The sequence below is a fragment of the Danio rerio genome, chromosome 21 (assembly GCF_052040795.2).
Source record: "Danio rerio strain M-AB ecotype USA chromosome 21, GRCz13ab, whole genome shotgun sequence".
NCBI lineage: Eukaryota > Metazoa > Chordata > Actinopteri > Cypriniformes > Danionidae > Danio > Danio rerio.
This window is the reverse complement of record NC_141041.1, coordinates 40,110,814-40,127,500: the sequence shown is the minus strand read 5'-3', so window position 1 is coordinate 40,127,500 and position 16,687 is coordinate 40,110,814. Positions and strand designations below refer to the sequence as shown.

At 33.9% G+C, this 16,687-nt stretch overlaps 1 protein-coding gene across 1 annotated transcript in view; it reads right to left on the bottom strand.

The window, feature by feature from the left end:
- The window catches only part of tmprss15 (transmembrane serine protease 15), a 49,292-nt gene that overhangs the window by 10,556 nt on the left and 22,049 nt on the right, over positions 1-16,687 (bottom strand). The window contains exons 13-19 of the mRNA XM_087301752.1: positions 14,593-14,725; positions 10,976-11,065; positions 10,735-10,860; positions 7,513-7,653; positions 5,242-5,352; positions 5,030-5,162; positions 2,687-2,782 (exon numbers count right to left, since the gene is read on the bottom strand). Coding sequence (XP_087157878.1) covers positions 2,687-2,782; positions 5,030-5,162; positions 5,242-5,352; positions 7,513-7,653; positions 10,735-10,860; positions 10,976-11,065; positions 14,593-14,725 — 830 coding nt within the window. The remainder of the gene's footprint in view (positions 1-2,686; positions 2,783-5,029; positions 5,163-5,241; positions 5,353-7,512; positions 7,654-10,734; positions 10,861-10,975; positions 11,066-14,592; positions 14,726-16,687) is intronic.

Here is a 16,687-nt window from a genome sequence, read left to right as displayed (position 1 = left end):
GCAAAGCGGATTATAGCTAAAATGCGTTCTGACATGCCCTAAAAGCGTTTGCGCCCTGCGTTTTGCGCTCTGCGCATGGACCGTCAAAATAGAGCCCTAAGTTTCTTTTTGGTTGGCCATCTGTTTCTAATGAGTCTCCTGTTTTTGTTACTGCAGACTAGTTCAGTTAACAGAAATAAAGAAGACATGCCTGCATGTGTTCAGCGCTTTTCCTTATCACAAACACAACAGTAATCTAGTAGATTGCATTACTTTGGCTTTTTATGGGTTAATTATTCTAATCTTCAGATTGCAACAGAGAAATACTGGGAAATTTCTGTAGACTGATGGCATTTCATGCCGTTTAGCCATATAATCTTAAAATCTCAGCAAAATCAGCTGGCATTTTTGTCTTCACTTTAGATATTACGCTAGAGAATCCTTCAAATACTAACTATAAAATGACATTGATGAAGTAGCAAATGTTTCTGGTGTTCTTAAGTTAGCTGCAGATGTGAATGAATTGCGGAAGAAAGTAATTCCTCTTACAAAAGTATCTTTAGACTCTCCGGGCCCTATCATACACCCGGCGCAATGCGGCGCAATGTGGCGCAAGACACGACGCAATTGATGTTTGCTAGTTTCAGCTCGGCACAAGAGTCATTTCGACATTTTGCCCCACAATGTTTAAATAGCAAATGCATTTGCGCTTATGTGCGCCCATAGGCATTCTAATCTAAAAAAGGAGGCGCGTTGAGACGCGTTGCTATTTTGAGGAACTTAAATAGACGGTTCAATAGATCAGATCAAAACAGGTCTAAAATCCAGCGCAGAGCGCGTTAGTTGTGCAACTCGCTTACACATTGCTTAATACACACAAGATGTACAGCAATACGCAAATATCTTTACAAATGAAAAAGAATTAAAGGATTAAAATATTACAAAAATTATTATTTTCTAGCCAACATAAATATAAAAACCATACTTTCATTCTTCATCTCATGGACTTTTTCAGTTTTTTCATAACAATTTGCTTTTGTGTAATGTTATCATTATTAGCATTATTATTTATTATATGCATATTTATATTTGTTTTATTAAAAACAAGCTTAGATTTATCCACCTGTCAGGTTTTCGACCATATGGGGCACAGCTTGTGTATTTGAATATAACTCAGTTTTTTAAACACACTTCATTATTATTGTTCATGTATTAGTTTGCTGGAAATTAGAACTGAATTTAGAAATAGTTTTGAAACAAATCTTTGCACTTAACAAACAAAATTAATTTTTTATAGGCTAATTGATGTCTGTGCATACAACATGTTTCCCTATTAACGAGGATGAAAGCGAAAGTACGGAATGAGGAGGCTCATCTCTCATTTTCGTAGATGCTGTTTAACTGTTTACTCTCTAGTGAAGTGTTCAGTTTTTCTACTTACAAAGTAAAAATTTTAAAATAAGTTAAATCTTTGTAGACTAGAAATACATGTCCTGTATATCGTTTATTTTAAAAATGCGGAGATACATTATACATTAATTTTATTTAAAAATATGATATTAATCTTATTTTTTAATTCAACTTTAGCGGTGGGGCCAGGTAGGGGGGCTACAAGACATTGTGCCCAGGGGGCTCTGAATTCTTAATCCGGGCCTGCCAGTGAGTCACGTAATAGTCTGCTTTGTGTGCGGATTGGACTTTTGTCCACTGGGGTTTTACTCTCATAGAATTTGAGTGAGAAAACAATGATGTCTGAGGCTCGCGGTATAAACATTTCCATATTCTGATCTCTTATTATTCAACTATGGTTAGATATACCTAGATTTTCTATATAGGGCACCTTCAATACAAAGTTTTATTTTGACACTTGCACATATTCATGTGCATCTACAAACATATTTCTGCTTAAGCATGCATTCTGGTATTCTCATTTACACACCACACAAGTCCAGAGGCATACCTCATTGCAACAAGAATGCTGCAGTTAAAGCCAATTTAAGAATCATGTATTATTTTTATGTTGTGTGCCACTTGATTTTTTTTCACCTATTCATTTTTCAATATTATTTTAAAAACTGAAGTGATTTTTTTTTTATTAGGAATGATACAAAATGCGCAATCCTCACAGAGTTAAATTTATAGAGTTCATATTACTTTGGATGAATTTGTGAGTTAATAAAAATGTAACTGATTATGAACGTTAGAGGGGCGAAGCAGTGGCGCAGTAGGTAGGGCTGTCGCCTCACAGCAAGAAGGTCGTTGGGTTGCTGATTCGAGCCTCGGCTCAGTTGGCATTTCTGTGTGGAGTTTGCATGTTCTCCCTGCGTTCGCGTGGGTTTCCTCCGGGTGCTCTGGTTTCCCCCACAGTCGAAAGACATGCGGTACAGGTGAATTGAGTAGGCTAAATTGTCCGTAGTGTATGAGTGTGTGTGTGTGTGTGTGTGTGATTGTTTGTGTTTCCCAGAGATGGGTTGCGGCTGGAAGGGCATCTACTGCGTAAAAACTTGTTGGATAAGTTGGCAGTTCATTCCGCTGTGGCGACCCCAGATTAAAAACGTGACTAAGCCGACAAGAAAATGAATGAATGAATGAATGAACGTTAGACACAAAATATCTTAATATCAATAAATCGATTACAATTACGAGGTAAACTACAAAAACGCAACTTCATGTCACACCCCCATGGATTTTGTATTTCTATAATTACCTGGGTTTCAGTTCCAGTGAGCCATTAGTGTTCACATTTACAGTAGTAAATGGACCATCTCCTTCCACAGTGATGGAGAACGAGGCAACCCCTGACCTAGATACATCAACAAACATGACATTAGGCATTTCACACACTTTTACAATAGGTATTACTTTATCAAATTGGAACAATGTGCTTTCAAGTTTTCTCTGATTGATGGTTCATGCTTTTTAGGAAGTGATTTTTTTATTACAAATTTGAAAAATGTTTGTATTCAGGTCATAGCACTCTTATTTTTGCTGTAAATTAACTACTGTTTCTACTGCAGATTCATTTTCTGATTTTACTGGAATTAGGCAACTTAGATTTAATTGGTTATTAACACATGATTTCTAAAATACCAATTTTTCAATTAATTAAAATTATTGATTATTTTAATTAAATTTATTTTGATTATTTTAATTAAAATTATTTTAATTAAAAATTAATAAAAATATCTTTCGCTTGCTTAAAAAAGTTTGAATTGTCAATCAGATGTTTTAAGTAACATTTTATATTTCAGTCATCATTGTATTATATGGGTTGTTTTCACATGACATCATTGATGATGTGCAAAATTCAGAAGGAGAGCAGGAAGTGGTTCTTCTACCGCTATCAGAACATCAAAATGTTTCTGTTTTATGTTGTCTATAATTGTTTAAATCGGCCAAAAAAAAGAAATGCAGAACAGCTTTTATAGACTTCCAGAGGTTTTGCTCATAAAGTGGGGAAAGTTCAAGAAACTGGCTGAAAAATAGAAACACTTATTCATTACATTCATGTGTGCCAACTTTTTTGATTGTGATAATTCGTTTGACAGCAACAATAAAGATTATATACAGGTTAAGCTATGTTAAAATATTGTGTAAAACAATACAAACAGCCCCACACATCGCTGCAATGAAATATCCATCTTGTTTTGCAATAATCCATGTATTTACTGGCGTTTCGGCAGAATAAACAACCGTAACATGAACATCGAGATGCGCAGCAGCTGTGAATGTTTGTTAATAGTAATTTCATCGACAGAGCAAAAAAGAAAATGAAGCCCTTGCGACAAAACTAGACGGTTATTATTGTGGAGCACTTTTCCCCCCACTTACAAAAATAAATAAATAATGTCAACTATTCGTCCACACTTTTGCTTTCATCTCTTATTTCGTCTGCAAGGTACAGTATCTAACTAAAACTATAAAACTATAGTAATTTATAATAAATGTTTACAATGTGTACAACTCTAGTACAATAAACTGTAATAAATACTGCACTGCTAGTGTAAACTGTGGTGCATCAGGATTATAGGATAGAAAATTAAGCCTACTGAATCATTTTTATTACTACAGTTGTGTTGTACCACAAAAACAATATAATTACTATGACAGTTTAATTCAAGTAGTTATCTATAGTATGCTTCCAAACACTATAGTATTTTTCATGTAATATATTTTAGTTCAGTAGAAAACTCTGCCCTCTTCGTGATATAAGGATCATGCCCAACATTGCTTATTTTCAATTTATATCTACTTCGAAATCTGGTTTAAATCGCAAAAATATTGACTTACCCCTATATCTCCCATTTAGTTTTTTACTTCCTGCCCTCCATCTGATTTTCGCATGTCACCAGAATCACATGATTGTAAACAACCTATAACAGATTTACCCTGAAAATAAAACTAAGCGTTTCAGTATAATCTAAACACGTATAACAGTGAGAAATAGAATGATAATTGATCATTATTTTGTGCAAATACCCTTGTTATACAGATACAAAGGCTGTATTGATAAGCATAATCTGACATAAGAGTTGTATCTCACTTTTTGCTAAATAAAAGAAACTCAATAACAAGTTTCATATTATACTATATTATACAATAAAAGCCATAAATTTGTACATGAAATGTTATTGAACAAGAACATAGTTTGATCATTTTAAAATTTATTTCTCAATAGATTGTTCCGTTACAAAATATGTTTACTTTTATGACAGTTTTTGGATTTTATGACTATTATCTTATTTCATCCATTAAACATTAACTATTAAAATACATTTCGTCACCTTGGAATTATAAGGTTCTATCTGCGTTCAAAATGATTTTGAGATATTGAGCTGCACATTTTTTGCATTTCAAAGCAAATTGTATGTGTTTAACATTTGTGTTTTTTTTAATAAAAAGTCTTAAAATGTAAAAACATAAAAAACATCCCATAATGTAAATAAGTTGTCATTTAATAAAAATATGTAAATAACTCAATTTTGACAAAAATGCCAGATAGAACCTTATAATTCTAAGGTGACAATTTGTAATATATTCAATCAATTACCTGTAGCCCAAATAGCGGCAGAAGAAGTCTGAAAACTGAGGGGTCCAGTCTTGAGCACACACCGTGTATAAATTATTCTGGATTCGAAGTTTCAGTCGTTCAGTTCCAGTGGTGTTATCTTTTATTACATGCACTAAAATACAATACATCCTGTGATCAATAGCATGGTTTGACTTTGTGAGCTTTTGTTGTATTTTTATTTGTTGACTTACCACAATCAGCTTCATCAGTGCCATTAGGGCAGTCTTCTACCCCATCACACACACTGGCATTGGACACACATGCTCCTGCACCACACTGAAACTGTCCAGAAGGGCAAGGATCTGGATTTTGATGAGAAAGGTCATTTGTTTGTTTTCTGTCTTACATGCTGTATATGTATAGGAAACACGCCTGTAGCCAAGGGGGTTCGGGTGGTTCGAAAGACCCACCCCCCTACTGACAAAGCCCAGAATTTGGCTCCTATATGTCATCTTATTTGTCCCATTTTTGACAGTATTCTTTCATTTTCTTTTTGGCTTAGTCACATTATTAATCTGGGGTCGCCACAGTGGAATGAACCGCCAACTTAGCCAGCATATGTTTTACACAGCGGATGCCCTTCCAGCTGCAACCCATCACTGGAAAACACACACACTCATTCATACAATCATACACTACGGTTAATTTTAGCATACTCAATTCACCTATAGCGCATGTCTTTGGACTTGAGGGGGAAACCGGTGCACCTGGAGGAAACCCACGTGAACACAGGGAGAACTGACCCAGGCGAGGCTCGAACCAGGGACCTTCCTGCTGAGGCGAACGTGCTACCCACTGCACCACCACATCGCCCATTTTTGACAGTATATCATTTTAAATTCTGAAAATAACCCATAAACGAAGGTCTTAAGAAAAAATTAATTATTATTAAAATGGACAAATTCTGACTGAGGAAATTAGCTTAAGGAAATTAGCTTGAGGAAATTAGTTTGTTATTTGCCTATAGGCTACAGTTTTTAATTTAAAACAAGTTTGAACAGATTCATGATTGTTGTTTTTTAAGGAAGGAAGATTTTTAAAAAATTGTATTTCATATCAGTATTAAAACATTTTTTTTATTTCTTTTGTTTAAAAAAATAAATTTAAAATTGTAATCTTATTACATTATTTATAAAACTGTAATAGCGTAATGCACATTTGTAAATTAACAAATTTTTTTGTCATTTTTTGTTGCATCAAAAAGTGCGGGGCTTGACATTAACACCCGCCAACCCGCCAAATGCAAGTAGTTTTACTTGTGGCAGGTTAGAGAGACACCCACACTAGCCACTTTGGCTGGTTGAAAATAATTTTTAAATTGCCAGTGCTGCCTTGTCACTAAACATTAAAATTTTAGTTTAAGATCAATATGCGTGCAAATGTGATTTAAGAATCAAGAAGCAGCACGACTGATAAGTGTTCGCGTGAGCAAAAGAAAGCAGGTGAATGAGAGAATGAGAGAATGACCAGGTGAATGGAGATACTTGCTTACTGACTACAGTGTCGTGAGCAGAGCTGATTTGATGCTCCTGTGTCCCGTTTCCTTGTGCAAAGCAACCGTGACTGGAAATGCAACTGATGTGGTTGTTTCTCTTAGAAATAGATTTTGAAAAGCGGTGCTCGTGCAACAACAGTCTTTTGTTTCTAGATTTTTTGTAAGCAGCAGCAGTTGCCGTTTTCGCTTCAACCATTCTTTAAACAAATTATTAACATGTCTGACATTAACAGAATATTTTCACCAGCTTTCTTTTGCTTGCAGTTATTTTTGTCAGTGTGGTTTAATTATCATCCTTTGCAATAACATAGCTTTAATAGAAGATTAACTTTCTATTTATCTATAGTTAACTGGTGATCTGGGACCTAGTTTTAGATACGTGAGAATTTTTTTAATATATATATTTTTTAAGAAAATTTTTGTTGAATAAAAAGTTATATTTTGCTTGTTTACACATTATTTAATATTAGTGGCAAGGAAATAATTAATTTGGTGTGGCCAGAAAAAAAGGTAAATTCTTAGTCTTAAGCCCTAAAAAGTGAATACAAAGTGTGAAATGTAAAATAAAATTAGTTGCAATCTGACACTATGAAAGCCAATATGCTCATGCTCATTGAGCAAGGTCACAACACAAAAAAAAAAACTTAAATTAACGAGGAGACATGTGGACATAACACATCATCTATATCAAGTAATTTTATAATGCCAAAGTCAAATTTATGCATATATATATATATATATATATATATATATATATATATATATATATATATATATTTTCCCAACAACAAAATTGTGGCTAGTGAAAATAGCAAGTGGCTAGTAACACTTAAAATGTCACTAATGTGCAGTATTTGAACCCTATAATTTAATAGAAAATGAGGTGAATTACTGTGAAAAGGTCCACTTTTTGAGAAAAAAGAACCACCCTTTTAAATAGGCTGGGTACAAGCATGGGAAAACCTACCAGGTTGGCCAAGGTTAACGCCTGCGCTGAAGTTGGCTAGAAAGCCTCTGTTGTTTGTTTTTGCATCAGTGAATAACATGACAGTCATCTGAGAGGTTGTGGAAAAAAGATCCGGAAAGGAGCGCTCCCCAGTTAGGACACCTTATAAAGTAAAAAACACTTTGTCATTTATTGACTTTGCAATTTCATTTTAAATAAATGTTAACAAAAAGTTAACAAAAAAGTTTACTTTGGAATAATATTAATAGTCAATAAAATTGTATTATTTATATTATAAAAATAACATTTTTTAATAACACTTTTATAAAGTAAGGATGCAATAAACTGACTTTAAATTGTGACAGGGGGCTGTTTCATAAAACTGGTTAAGAAAAGCGGGGGTTAAAGTCAAAAACCCGACTTTAATGAGGCGAACTAAATGTCCACGTCTAAATTGGATCCATAAGAGCAAGTTGAAGATCATTTGATCTAACTAACCTGAGTACAGTTTAAATAATCTAGATAACTGATCGTGCACGTTACTGTCACGAAACCTTGAGGTCGAGCATCGATTACGTTGAGTGTAGCAACTGTGAGAACTGAAAGAGCTCTAAAATGAGACGCAGCTGTTCACAGCGAGTGACCCGCGTTTGTTTGTAGTTCAAACATATAAGAATTTACACATAATAATCCAAAACTACAGTATGGCTTGCAACAAAGCAAGTGAGAAGGCTGACTTGAACTGCAGATCGTCTCAATTAAAAAAACAGACCATTATCTAGGTCTATTAAGGTTAAATTAAATAATTGTTGCAATACATTAAAAGTGTGTTTGACTGTGTGTGTGCGTGCAAGAGAGAGCTAGAAAGAATACGCGCTTTCTGCCTATTGCTTGCAAGGAAAAGTTTTATTGCATGGCAGACTATCAGTAACACACAAAATGTGCTTAACGTCAGCACATTGAATTTAAAATAATGGCAACAAAAAGCCGTGCACGCACAAGCGGTGGGATTTTTAATTTGCTATCGAAACCGCTACAGAATGCTGCTTTCGCAAGTGTGTTTCCTGCGGCCCGTGGGAAAATATCTTCATATTAAAGTGAGGGTACTGCTCGGCCCTAATTCATCTCCCGATTATTCCACTGAGGGTTAGCAGATTTAAAGTCATTCTTTAAGAAATGTAGCCTACTTCGTTATATCAGTCAGTGCTTTCTTAATATATTTTCTTTATTAAATTTTGTAATTCATATACTAGCTATACACCCCTCACTGATCAATATTTTAAATTAATATTTTCTACAGAATGCTTTATAATGTTTGTGCATATACATTAAATTATTCACTACCAGTAAAATTTGCAATTAATCTAACAAAATATACTTTATATTTATCTATTTTTTTTAAATGTATATAGTTCTATTCCAAAAGATGTTTGATGTGTATATAGTTACTATTAAGTGACTATAAAGTTTTAATCATTAATAATAGGTTAAGTGAAATAAAATGGCATCAAATTACAGCAAGCGAATGTTAACAATACTTGGACTAAGCTTGAACTTGACTTATCCTGAGAGTTAATTGGCCCCAGACCAGGCTTATTTCCCAGCATAATTTGACATAGTAACGGAGTTTAAACTATCGTTAATTTCATTTATGAAACCGAATCTGCTATTAATAAACCTGACTTACCAAAATAAGCCTGGCTTTTTCTCTAAACTTGGATTATGGAACAATCCCCAGAAAATTAACATTTCAATAAATATTGCTAATTTTGTTTTTTCTACTCAATAAAAAAATAAATAAATACAAAGACAGTTGTGTGCAATATTAATAGTCCTCCTGTGAAATATTTAATCTTTTTCAAATATTTCTTAAGTGATATTTAATACAGCAAATACATTTTCACAGTTTTTCCCATAATATTTTTCTTCTGGCGAAAGTCTAATTTGTTTTATTTTGGCTAAAACAAAAGCAGTTTCTAATTTTTTTAAAATTATTTTAAGGTCAATAATAATATTATAATCACCATTGAGCAATATATATTTTTAAATTGCCTACAGAAAAAACATTGTTACACAATGACTTGCCTAAATACCTCAACTTGCCTAGTTTAGAAGATATAGATGAAGCAGACTGGAATTATGCTTGCTTGAAAGCTCAAACACAAACAATAAATACCAGGTTTAAACTACTTCAATATAAGTGATTAATTAAAATGTCATATGTCTGCTAATGTTCCAAATGTGTGCTGTAAACGTTTCTATGATAAAGGTACACTATATCACTGCCTCTGACAGTGTCCTAAAATACTAAAATTTTGAAAAGAGATGACAATGTATGTCAGACATGTTTAATGTTAAAATCCATTTAAATGGCAAGTTTTGTATTATTGGTCTGTTTTCTATAAACCTTACAATTGGAAAAATTGAGATTTTATTTTCTTCAAGCTAGAAGGGCTATTGCATTTTCTGGAAACACAAGGATGCTCCATCCATGGAATTGTGGAAAAAAGAGATTTTAAACTGTATTGGACTGGAAAGTCTAAGTTATATCATCAAAGGTAAGCAGAAGGACTTTGACTATCTTTCGGAAGCACATACGAATATTACTGAGGTTGTGTGTTTGTAAACAAGTAATTTTTTATTGTATTATTGTTTGTATTCTTTTTTCAATGTTTTAATTCATGAATTTTATTTATTATATTTTTTATTTACTTATTTTATTTTATGCCATTTGAATGTGTATATGTGTGTATGTATATGTGTGTGTATATATATATATATATATATATATATATATATATATATATATATATATATATATATATATATATATATATATATATATGTACAAGAAGGGTTTTATGTGCTGTTTTGTAGGCTCCATTGTTATTGTATGCATAGTTGATGGGGGTGAAAAAAATCAAATGTATCTTTGGAAAAAAAACTTGCCTAGTTATCCTATTTACGCCTTCAAATGACACTTTAAGCTGAAAACTAGTGTCTTGAAAAATAACTAGTAAAATATGTGCTGTCATCATGACAAAGATAAAAGAATTCTGTTATTAGAAATGAGTTATTAAAACTGTTGTGTTTATACATGTGTTGAAAAGATTTTCTCTCCATTAAACAGCAACTGGGAGAAAATTAAATAAAAATTTAACTGGATGGCTAATAATTCTGACTTCAACTGTATATACATAAATAAAAATACAATATATTTTACATATATTACAAACAAATTACCTAGCAAATCAGAATAGGGCTCTACTCCATCTCGAATTTCCAAGACGTCATAACTAGCCTCTAAAGCAACATCTTGAAAATGTAATTGGATATTCTGCCCTTCCTTAGCATGTAAAGTCCACATACCTGGAAAAGACAAAGCACAATAAATCAAACCAACAAAATAAAGCAGAACGTTTTTGTTAGTATCCTATTTCTAATGATTCATGGACGAAAGTAAATGTATCTATTAAATACCCACATGAAGCATTATGTCCGTAACCATCTGGGTAGTTTGGAGAGCTGAACGTCGAGTTTGGTTCATACAGGTCAAAGGGTCCCCCACAATCCTCTGTTATAATAAATCATTCAAATTGGGAAATGTTATTGTAAAGGTGCAGTATGAAAGTTTGACACCCAGTGGTTGAACTAGGTATTGCATTCCTGGATCAAAACACACAGAAGCGCAGGTTGCTAATTTGACAACACCAACAGGAGTGTGCCTGACTATCGAGTCTAAACGCTGTTTTAAGGCTGATTTAAATAATGTTCTAAATAAAAGCAAGGACATGTGATGGAAGGAATATTATCATATTAAAAGGAGTTTTTGTCCTAACCAATACCTGGAATTTATATTTTAAAAACATTTTTTTTTATTTTTGGCAGCTGAACAACAGAAATCTTGATGACACGATCACCTCAGGGACCCCTTACGTGCTTTATTCAGTGTTTAATGCTAACAATGTGAGTTTGAATGCCATTACACAAGACATTTATTGCCATACTACTGAAAACAGCAGCAGATCGTGTTCACCTCAGATCTTGAAAATAAAATAAACCTTTTAAAATTGAACTTGAGAGCTGTGAAATAATGCAAACACACATATCAGTGATTCAGCGTTCATTTAATAATGTTAAAGAGGTTTAATATGTATTAATTAGACCATAAGCCTTACCATTTCTTGGAGTGCAGCAAGTTAGATCTAATTTTGTCTCATGGAATTGAGGTCATTGATGTAGACATTATACCACAAAGTGATGATATAACAGACCCCTACCTCTTACTATACAAGCTGTGTTTACCTAAAATGAGCAGCTCCACACAGATTTATTGCCCTAGTTGGACTATCGTCCCCTCCACTAAAGATGAATTGACAAATAACGTACCTGATCTTTCTCTATTTCGAAATGCACCCGCAAACGCAAATGACCTTGATGTAGAAACCAGCAGTATGGATGCTATCTTTACTAACTACTTACTACTGTGGCACCCATCAAATTAAAAAAGGCTAGAAAGAAAAAAACTAAACAAAAATTTTCACACTGCTTTATTTGCACATCTTTTATGCGATAATCCAGTTTTGTGCATAAAGTTAATTTGCATTTTTGGATAAAAACATAGCTAACGGGTGCCAGTTACCAGCATCAAAATATCTTCTTTTGTGTTCAACAGAAGAATGTCAAATAGGTTGGGGGAATGTTTTTTAAATATCAAATGCAAACATATCATGGTATGTTTATGCTTTAGAAGACTCAAAAGCTTACATACAGCACCTTTAAAGTTTTGTGCTATAAAAATGCCATTGCATTACATTGGTGATGGGAAATTCAGATAAATTTTTACCAACTTTCACATTTGAGGCTTGACGTTTAACCAAAATCATTATGTTCATTTCAGCAGAATATTATTAAAATGTGGCATGTTAATTCCCTAACGCATAATTCACAAACGCATGCAAATGCTGGAAACCTGAAAAAATACAAAACTGTAATTAAATAAAAGGGATATTTCACTCCAAAAAACAAATCTGCCATCATTTACTCACCCCCAACCTATTTGAGATTTTTCTGTTAAATACAAAAGATATTTTGAATTTGAGGAATGCTGGTAGCTGGCACCCATTAGCTATGTTTTCATCCAAAAATGCGAATTAACTTTATGCGCAAAACTGGACTAATCGCATAAAAGACGTGCAAATAAAGCAATGTTTCCATCCAACGAGTCAAAGTGAACGAAATCGTCACTTCCTGATTATCTGGCGCCAAAAATGAACAGTATAAACAGAATTTATAAACAGACGCTTTTGATTCTGGAGGTCATTTTAACACTAATACTAATACTGAACATAATAACACTAATACTGAAATGGTTAAGGCGTTCTAGAATGACCATAACAACATTTCAGATGTTTTACAATGTGCTCAGCCTGCCTGTTTGTCCATTCTCACACATTTTTATCATCACATGACCTCTTATAACAAAATAGTTTATGTAAACCTGTCTCACGCATTCGGTGCCAGGTAAGAGGTTTAAAATAAAGGAATTTCTGTTTGTTGTATTGGCCATGTCAGCTCCCGAATTCAAACCCCATTATTATTTTGATTTCATATTTTCTTTGTCTCGTCTTTCATGTTGTGTAGTGATGTGCGATACCCCTAGTTTCTGATCCGATGCCAAGTAATATAAAGGAGAGTATTGGCGATACCAATCCGATACTTGTTTGGGAAATTAAAGTAACAAGTAGTGTACTTAAAAGTGTCACTTTATTCTGAATATGAGACATATTACAGGTCATTCTTGTTTATTGGTAAAGAATTATCATACAAAAAAAGAGCCAACTTACATATTTATTGACAGCATCTGAGCATGTTTATCTTAAAACACCTGGTTGAGAACATCTTAACAAAAACAATAAACATTCACACCTTTTGGTTTAGTGACATGTTAATCCAGTTAAGATTTTTAACCTTTTTCCGTTGTTTTATCATTGTCACAAAAACCCAAGCCCCCAAAATACAATCACATTTTCTCCCTCTGTACCTGGATAATGCCTGCCTGCTGCACCTAAGGACTCTGAAAGCGATGTCTGTCTCACCCTAGCAGCACCTGTGCCTCTCCTTTCCACCTCTTCTGACCGCCTAGTCATGACTTTGTCATATTCTATCTTGTGACTTATATGTAGATGTTTGATTAGGTTTGTGGTATAACAACAGTACGTCGCTGTTTTGAAACATTTGTCACAAACGCATCATTTGAGTTTATGGAAGTTAAGTAGCTCCACACATACTTCACTTGCGGTCACCCACATCCAATGACAGCGTGACTGAAAAACATTTGCCCCGCCAGCAGACTGACTGAGTGGCTAGCTAGAGTGCTCTGCAGATGTACAGTGCCATATTACGCACATTACTTGGCAGGCGGAAGAACAAGTAGTTCCAATTAAGTTGGCATTTTTTAGATAAATTAGGGTAATTGTGGTTACTTTCTGTTGTGTTTCTGTTTCCAATAAACTACACATTTGCTCAAGATTACTAAAATATTAATATTTTGATAAGATAATCGATTCTAAAACATTCAAAGCTGGTATCGGAGATATCGATATTTTAGTATCTATCCGCACATCACTAATGTTGATTATCATCCCTAGACGGTGCGTAACATTGCCATATCAGCTTCTCTGGCTACGTCATGGCAAAAAAAGTTCAAGTTTACTACATTTTATAAATATCACTTTTCTATAATTACAAAAATTAAAAGTTTGAATAATTAAAGTTTGAAGTGTTACCCAACTCCTCATTACCATTCAATGTTTGACAAGATTATAATAAGAATGTAAATGCTTGTAACATGGCTTTAACATTATTTCTAAATGTGTCTCATTTTTTATTTTTTGGTGCCTGTCTTGATCAGTTGCCTGTTTTACTGATTACACTCTCGAATTTTCTCTGCTGTTACACAATGCTCCTATATGACCCTGTCTGTTCACTAAAAGACATTGCAAATAAAAGCTGGATTTGGACCTGTATTGTATTATATTATTATATGTACTCTATTGCATGATAAGCTGAAGTATTGATTGTTGCAGCAGCTCAACTTGCCTGGTGGATTGACTGGAGGGGGGACCGGAGTCGGGTCAGGAGGAATCTGTTCGCAGGAACCAGGCACTATGCTGATATCATCCAGGGCAATATCATTAAGAATTCCTGATGACTTCTGAGCTTCAAAGACCACCTAAAAATAGAAAACAGCAATATATATGGATGAATGAATGAATAAATCAATCAATTAATTAATTAACAAAATAATGATTTATTTATTCATTCATTCAGTTATTCATGTATTTATGTTTTAATGCCATATCAGCAGCAATGGCTATATACAGTGCATCCGGAAAGTATTGATAGAACTTCACTTTTTCCACAATTTTTTTATATTACAGCCTTATTCCAAAATTGATTTATTTCCTCAAACTTCTACACACAATACCCCATAATGACAATGTGAAAAAAGAGTTAAGTTGTTGCTAATTTATTAAAAAAAATATTACTTGAATATTAGAAACATTAGCCCCCGTTTGATTTTTTTTATTTATTTTTTATTTTTTAAATATTTCCCAAATGATGTTTAACAGAACAAGGAAATTTTCACAGTATGTCTGATAATATTTTCTTCTGGAGAAAGTCTTATTTGTTATATTTCGGTTAAAATAAAAGCAGTTGTTAATTTTTATAAATACATTTTAAGGTCAAAATTATTAGCCCCCTAAGCTGATTTTTTTCGATAGTCTACAGAACAAACCATCGTTATACAATAACTTGCCTGATTAAACTAACATGCCTAGTTAGCCTAATTAACTTAGTTAAGCCTTTAAATGTTACTTTAAGCTGTATAGTAGTGTCTTGAAAAAATATCTAGTCAAATATTATTTACTGTCATCATGACAAAGATAAAATAAATAATTAGAAAATTATTAGAAATAAGTTATTAAAACTTACGTTTGAAAATGTGTAAAAAAAATAAAATAAATTCACTCCGTTAACACAGATATTGGGGCAAAACTAAATAGGGCAGCTAATAATTTAGACTTAAACTGTACATGAGTATTCACAACCTTTGCATGAAGCTCTAAATTGAGCTCAAGTACATTCTGTTTCCACTGATCATTTTTGAGATGTTTTAGCAGCTTAATTGGAGTTCAGTTGATTGGACATGATTTAAAAAGGCATACAGCTGTCTATTTAAGGTCCCAGGGTTGACAGTGCATGTCAAAGCACAAACCAAGCATGAAGACAAAGAAACTGTCTGTGGACCTCCGAGACAGGATCGAGGCACAAGGTTGAAGAAGGTTACAGAAAAGTTTCCGCTGCTCCGATGTTCCAATGAGCACAGTGGCACAGTGGCCTACATCTTCCGTAAGTGGAAGATGTTTGAAACCACCAGGACTCTTCCTAGAGCTGGCCGGCCATCTAAGCTGAGTGATCAGGGGAGAAGGGCCTTACTCAAGGAGGTGATCAATAACCCGATGGTCACTCTGTCTGAGCTCCAGCGTTCTTCTGTGGAGAGAGGAGAACCTTACAGAAGGACAACCATCTGTGCAGCAATTCAACAATCAGGTGGAGTGGCCAGACGGAAGACACTCCCTGCCTAGAATTTGCCAAAAGGCATCTAAAGGACTCTCAGACCACAAGAAACAAAATTCTCTGGTCTGATGAGACTAAAATTTAACTCTTTAGAGTAAATGCCAGGCGTTACATTTGGAGAAAACCAGGCACTGCTCATCACCAGGCTAATACCATCACTACAGTGAAGCATGGTGGTGGCAGCATCATGCTGTGGGGATGTTTTTCAGCAGCAGGAACTGAAGACTAGTCAGGATAGAGCCAGAGCCCAGACCAAAAACCTATTGAACGTCTCTAAAAAGATCTGAAAATAGCTGTCCATTATCACTTCCCATCCAACCTGATAGAGCTTGAGAGGTACTGCAAAGAGGAATGGGCAAAACTTCCCAAAGACAGGTGTGCCAAGCTTGTGGCATTATATTCAAAAAGACTTGAGGCTGTAATTGCTGCCAAAGCGGCATCAACAAAGTATTGAGCAAAGGCTGTGAATACTTATGTAGATGGTATTTTACAGGTTTTATATTCATTTTATTAATTTTTAAATTGCAACAATTTCAAAAAATCTTTTTCACAT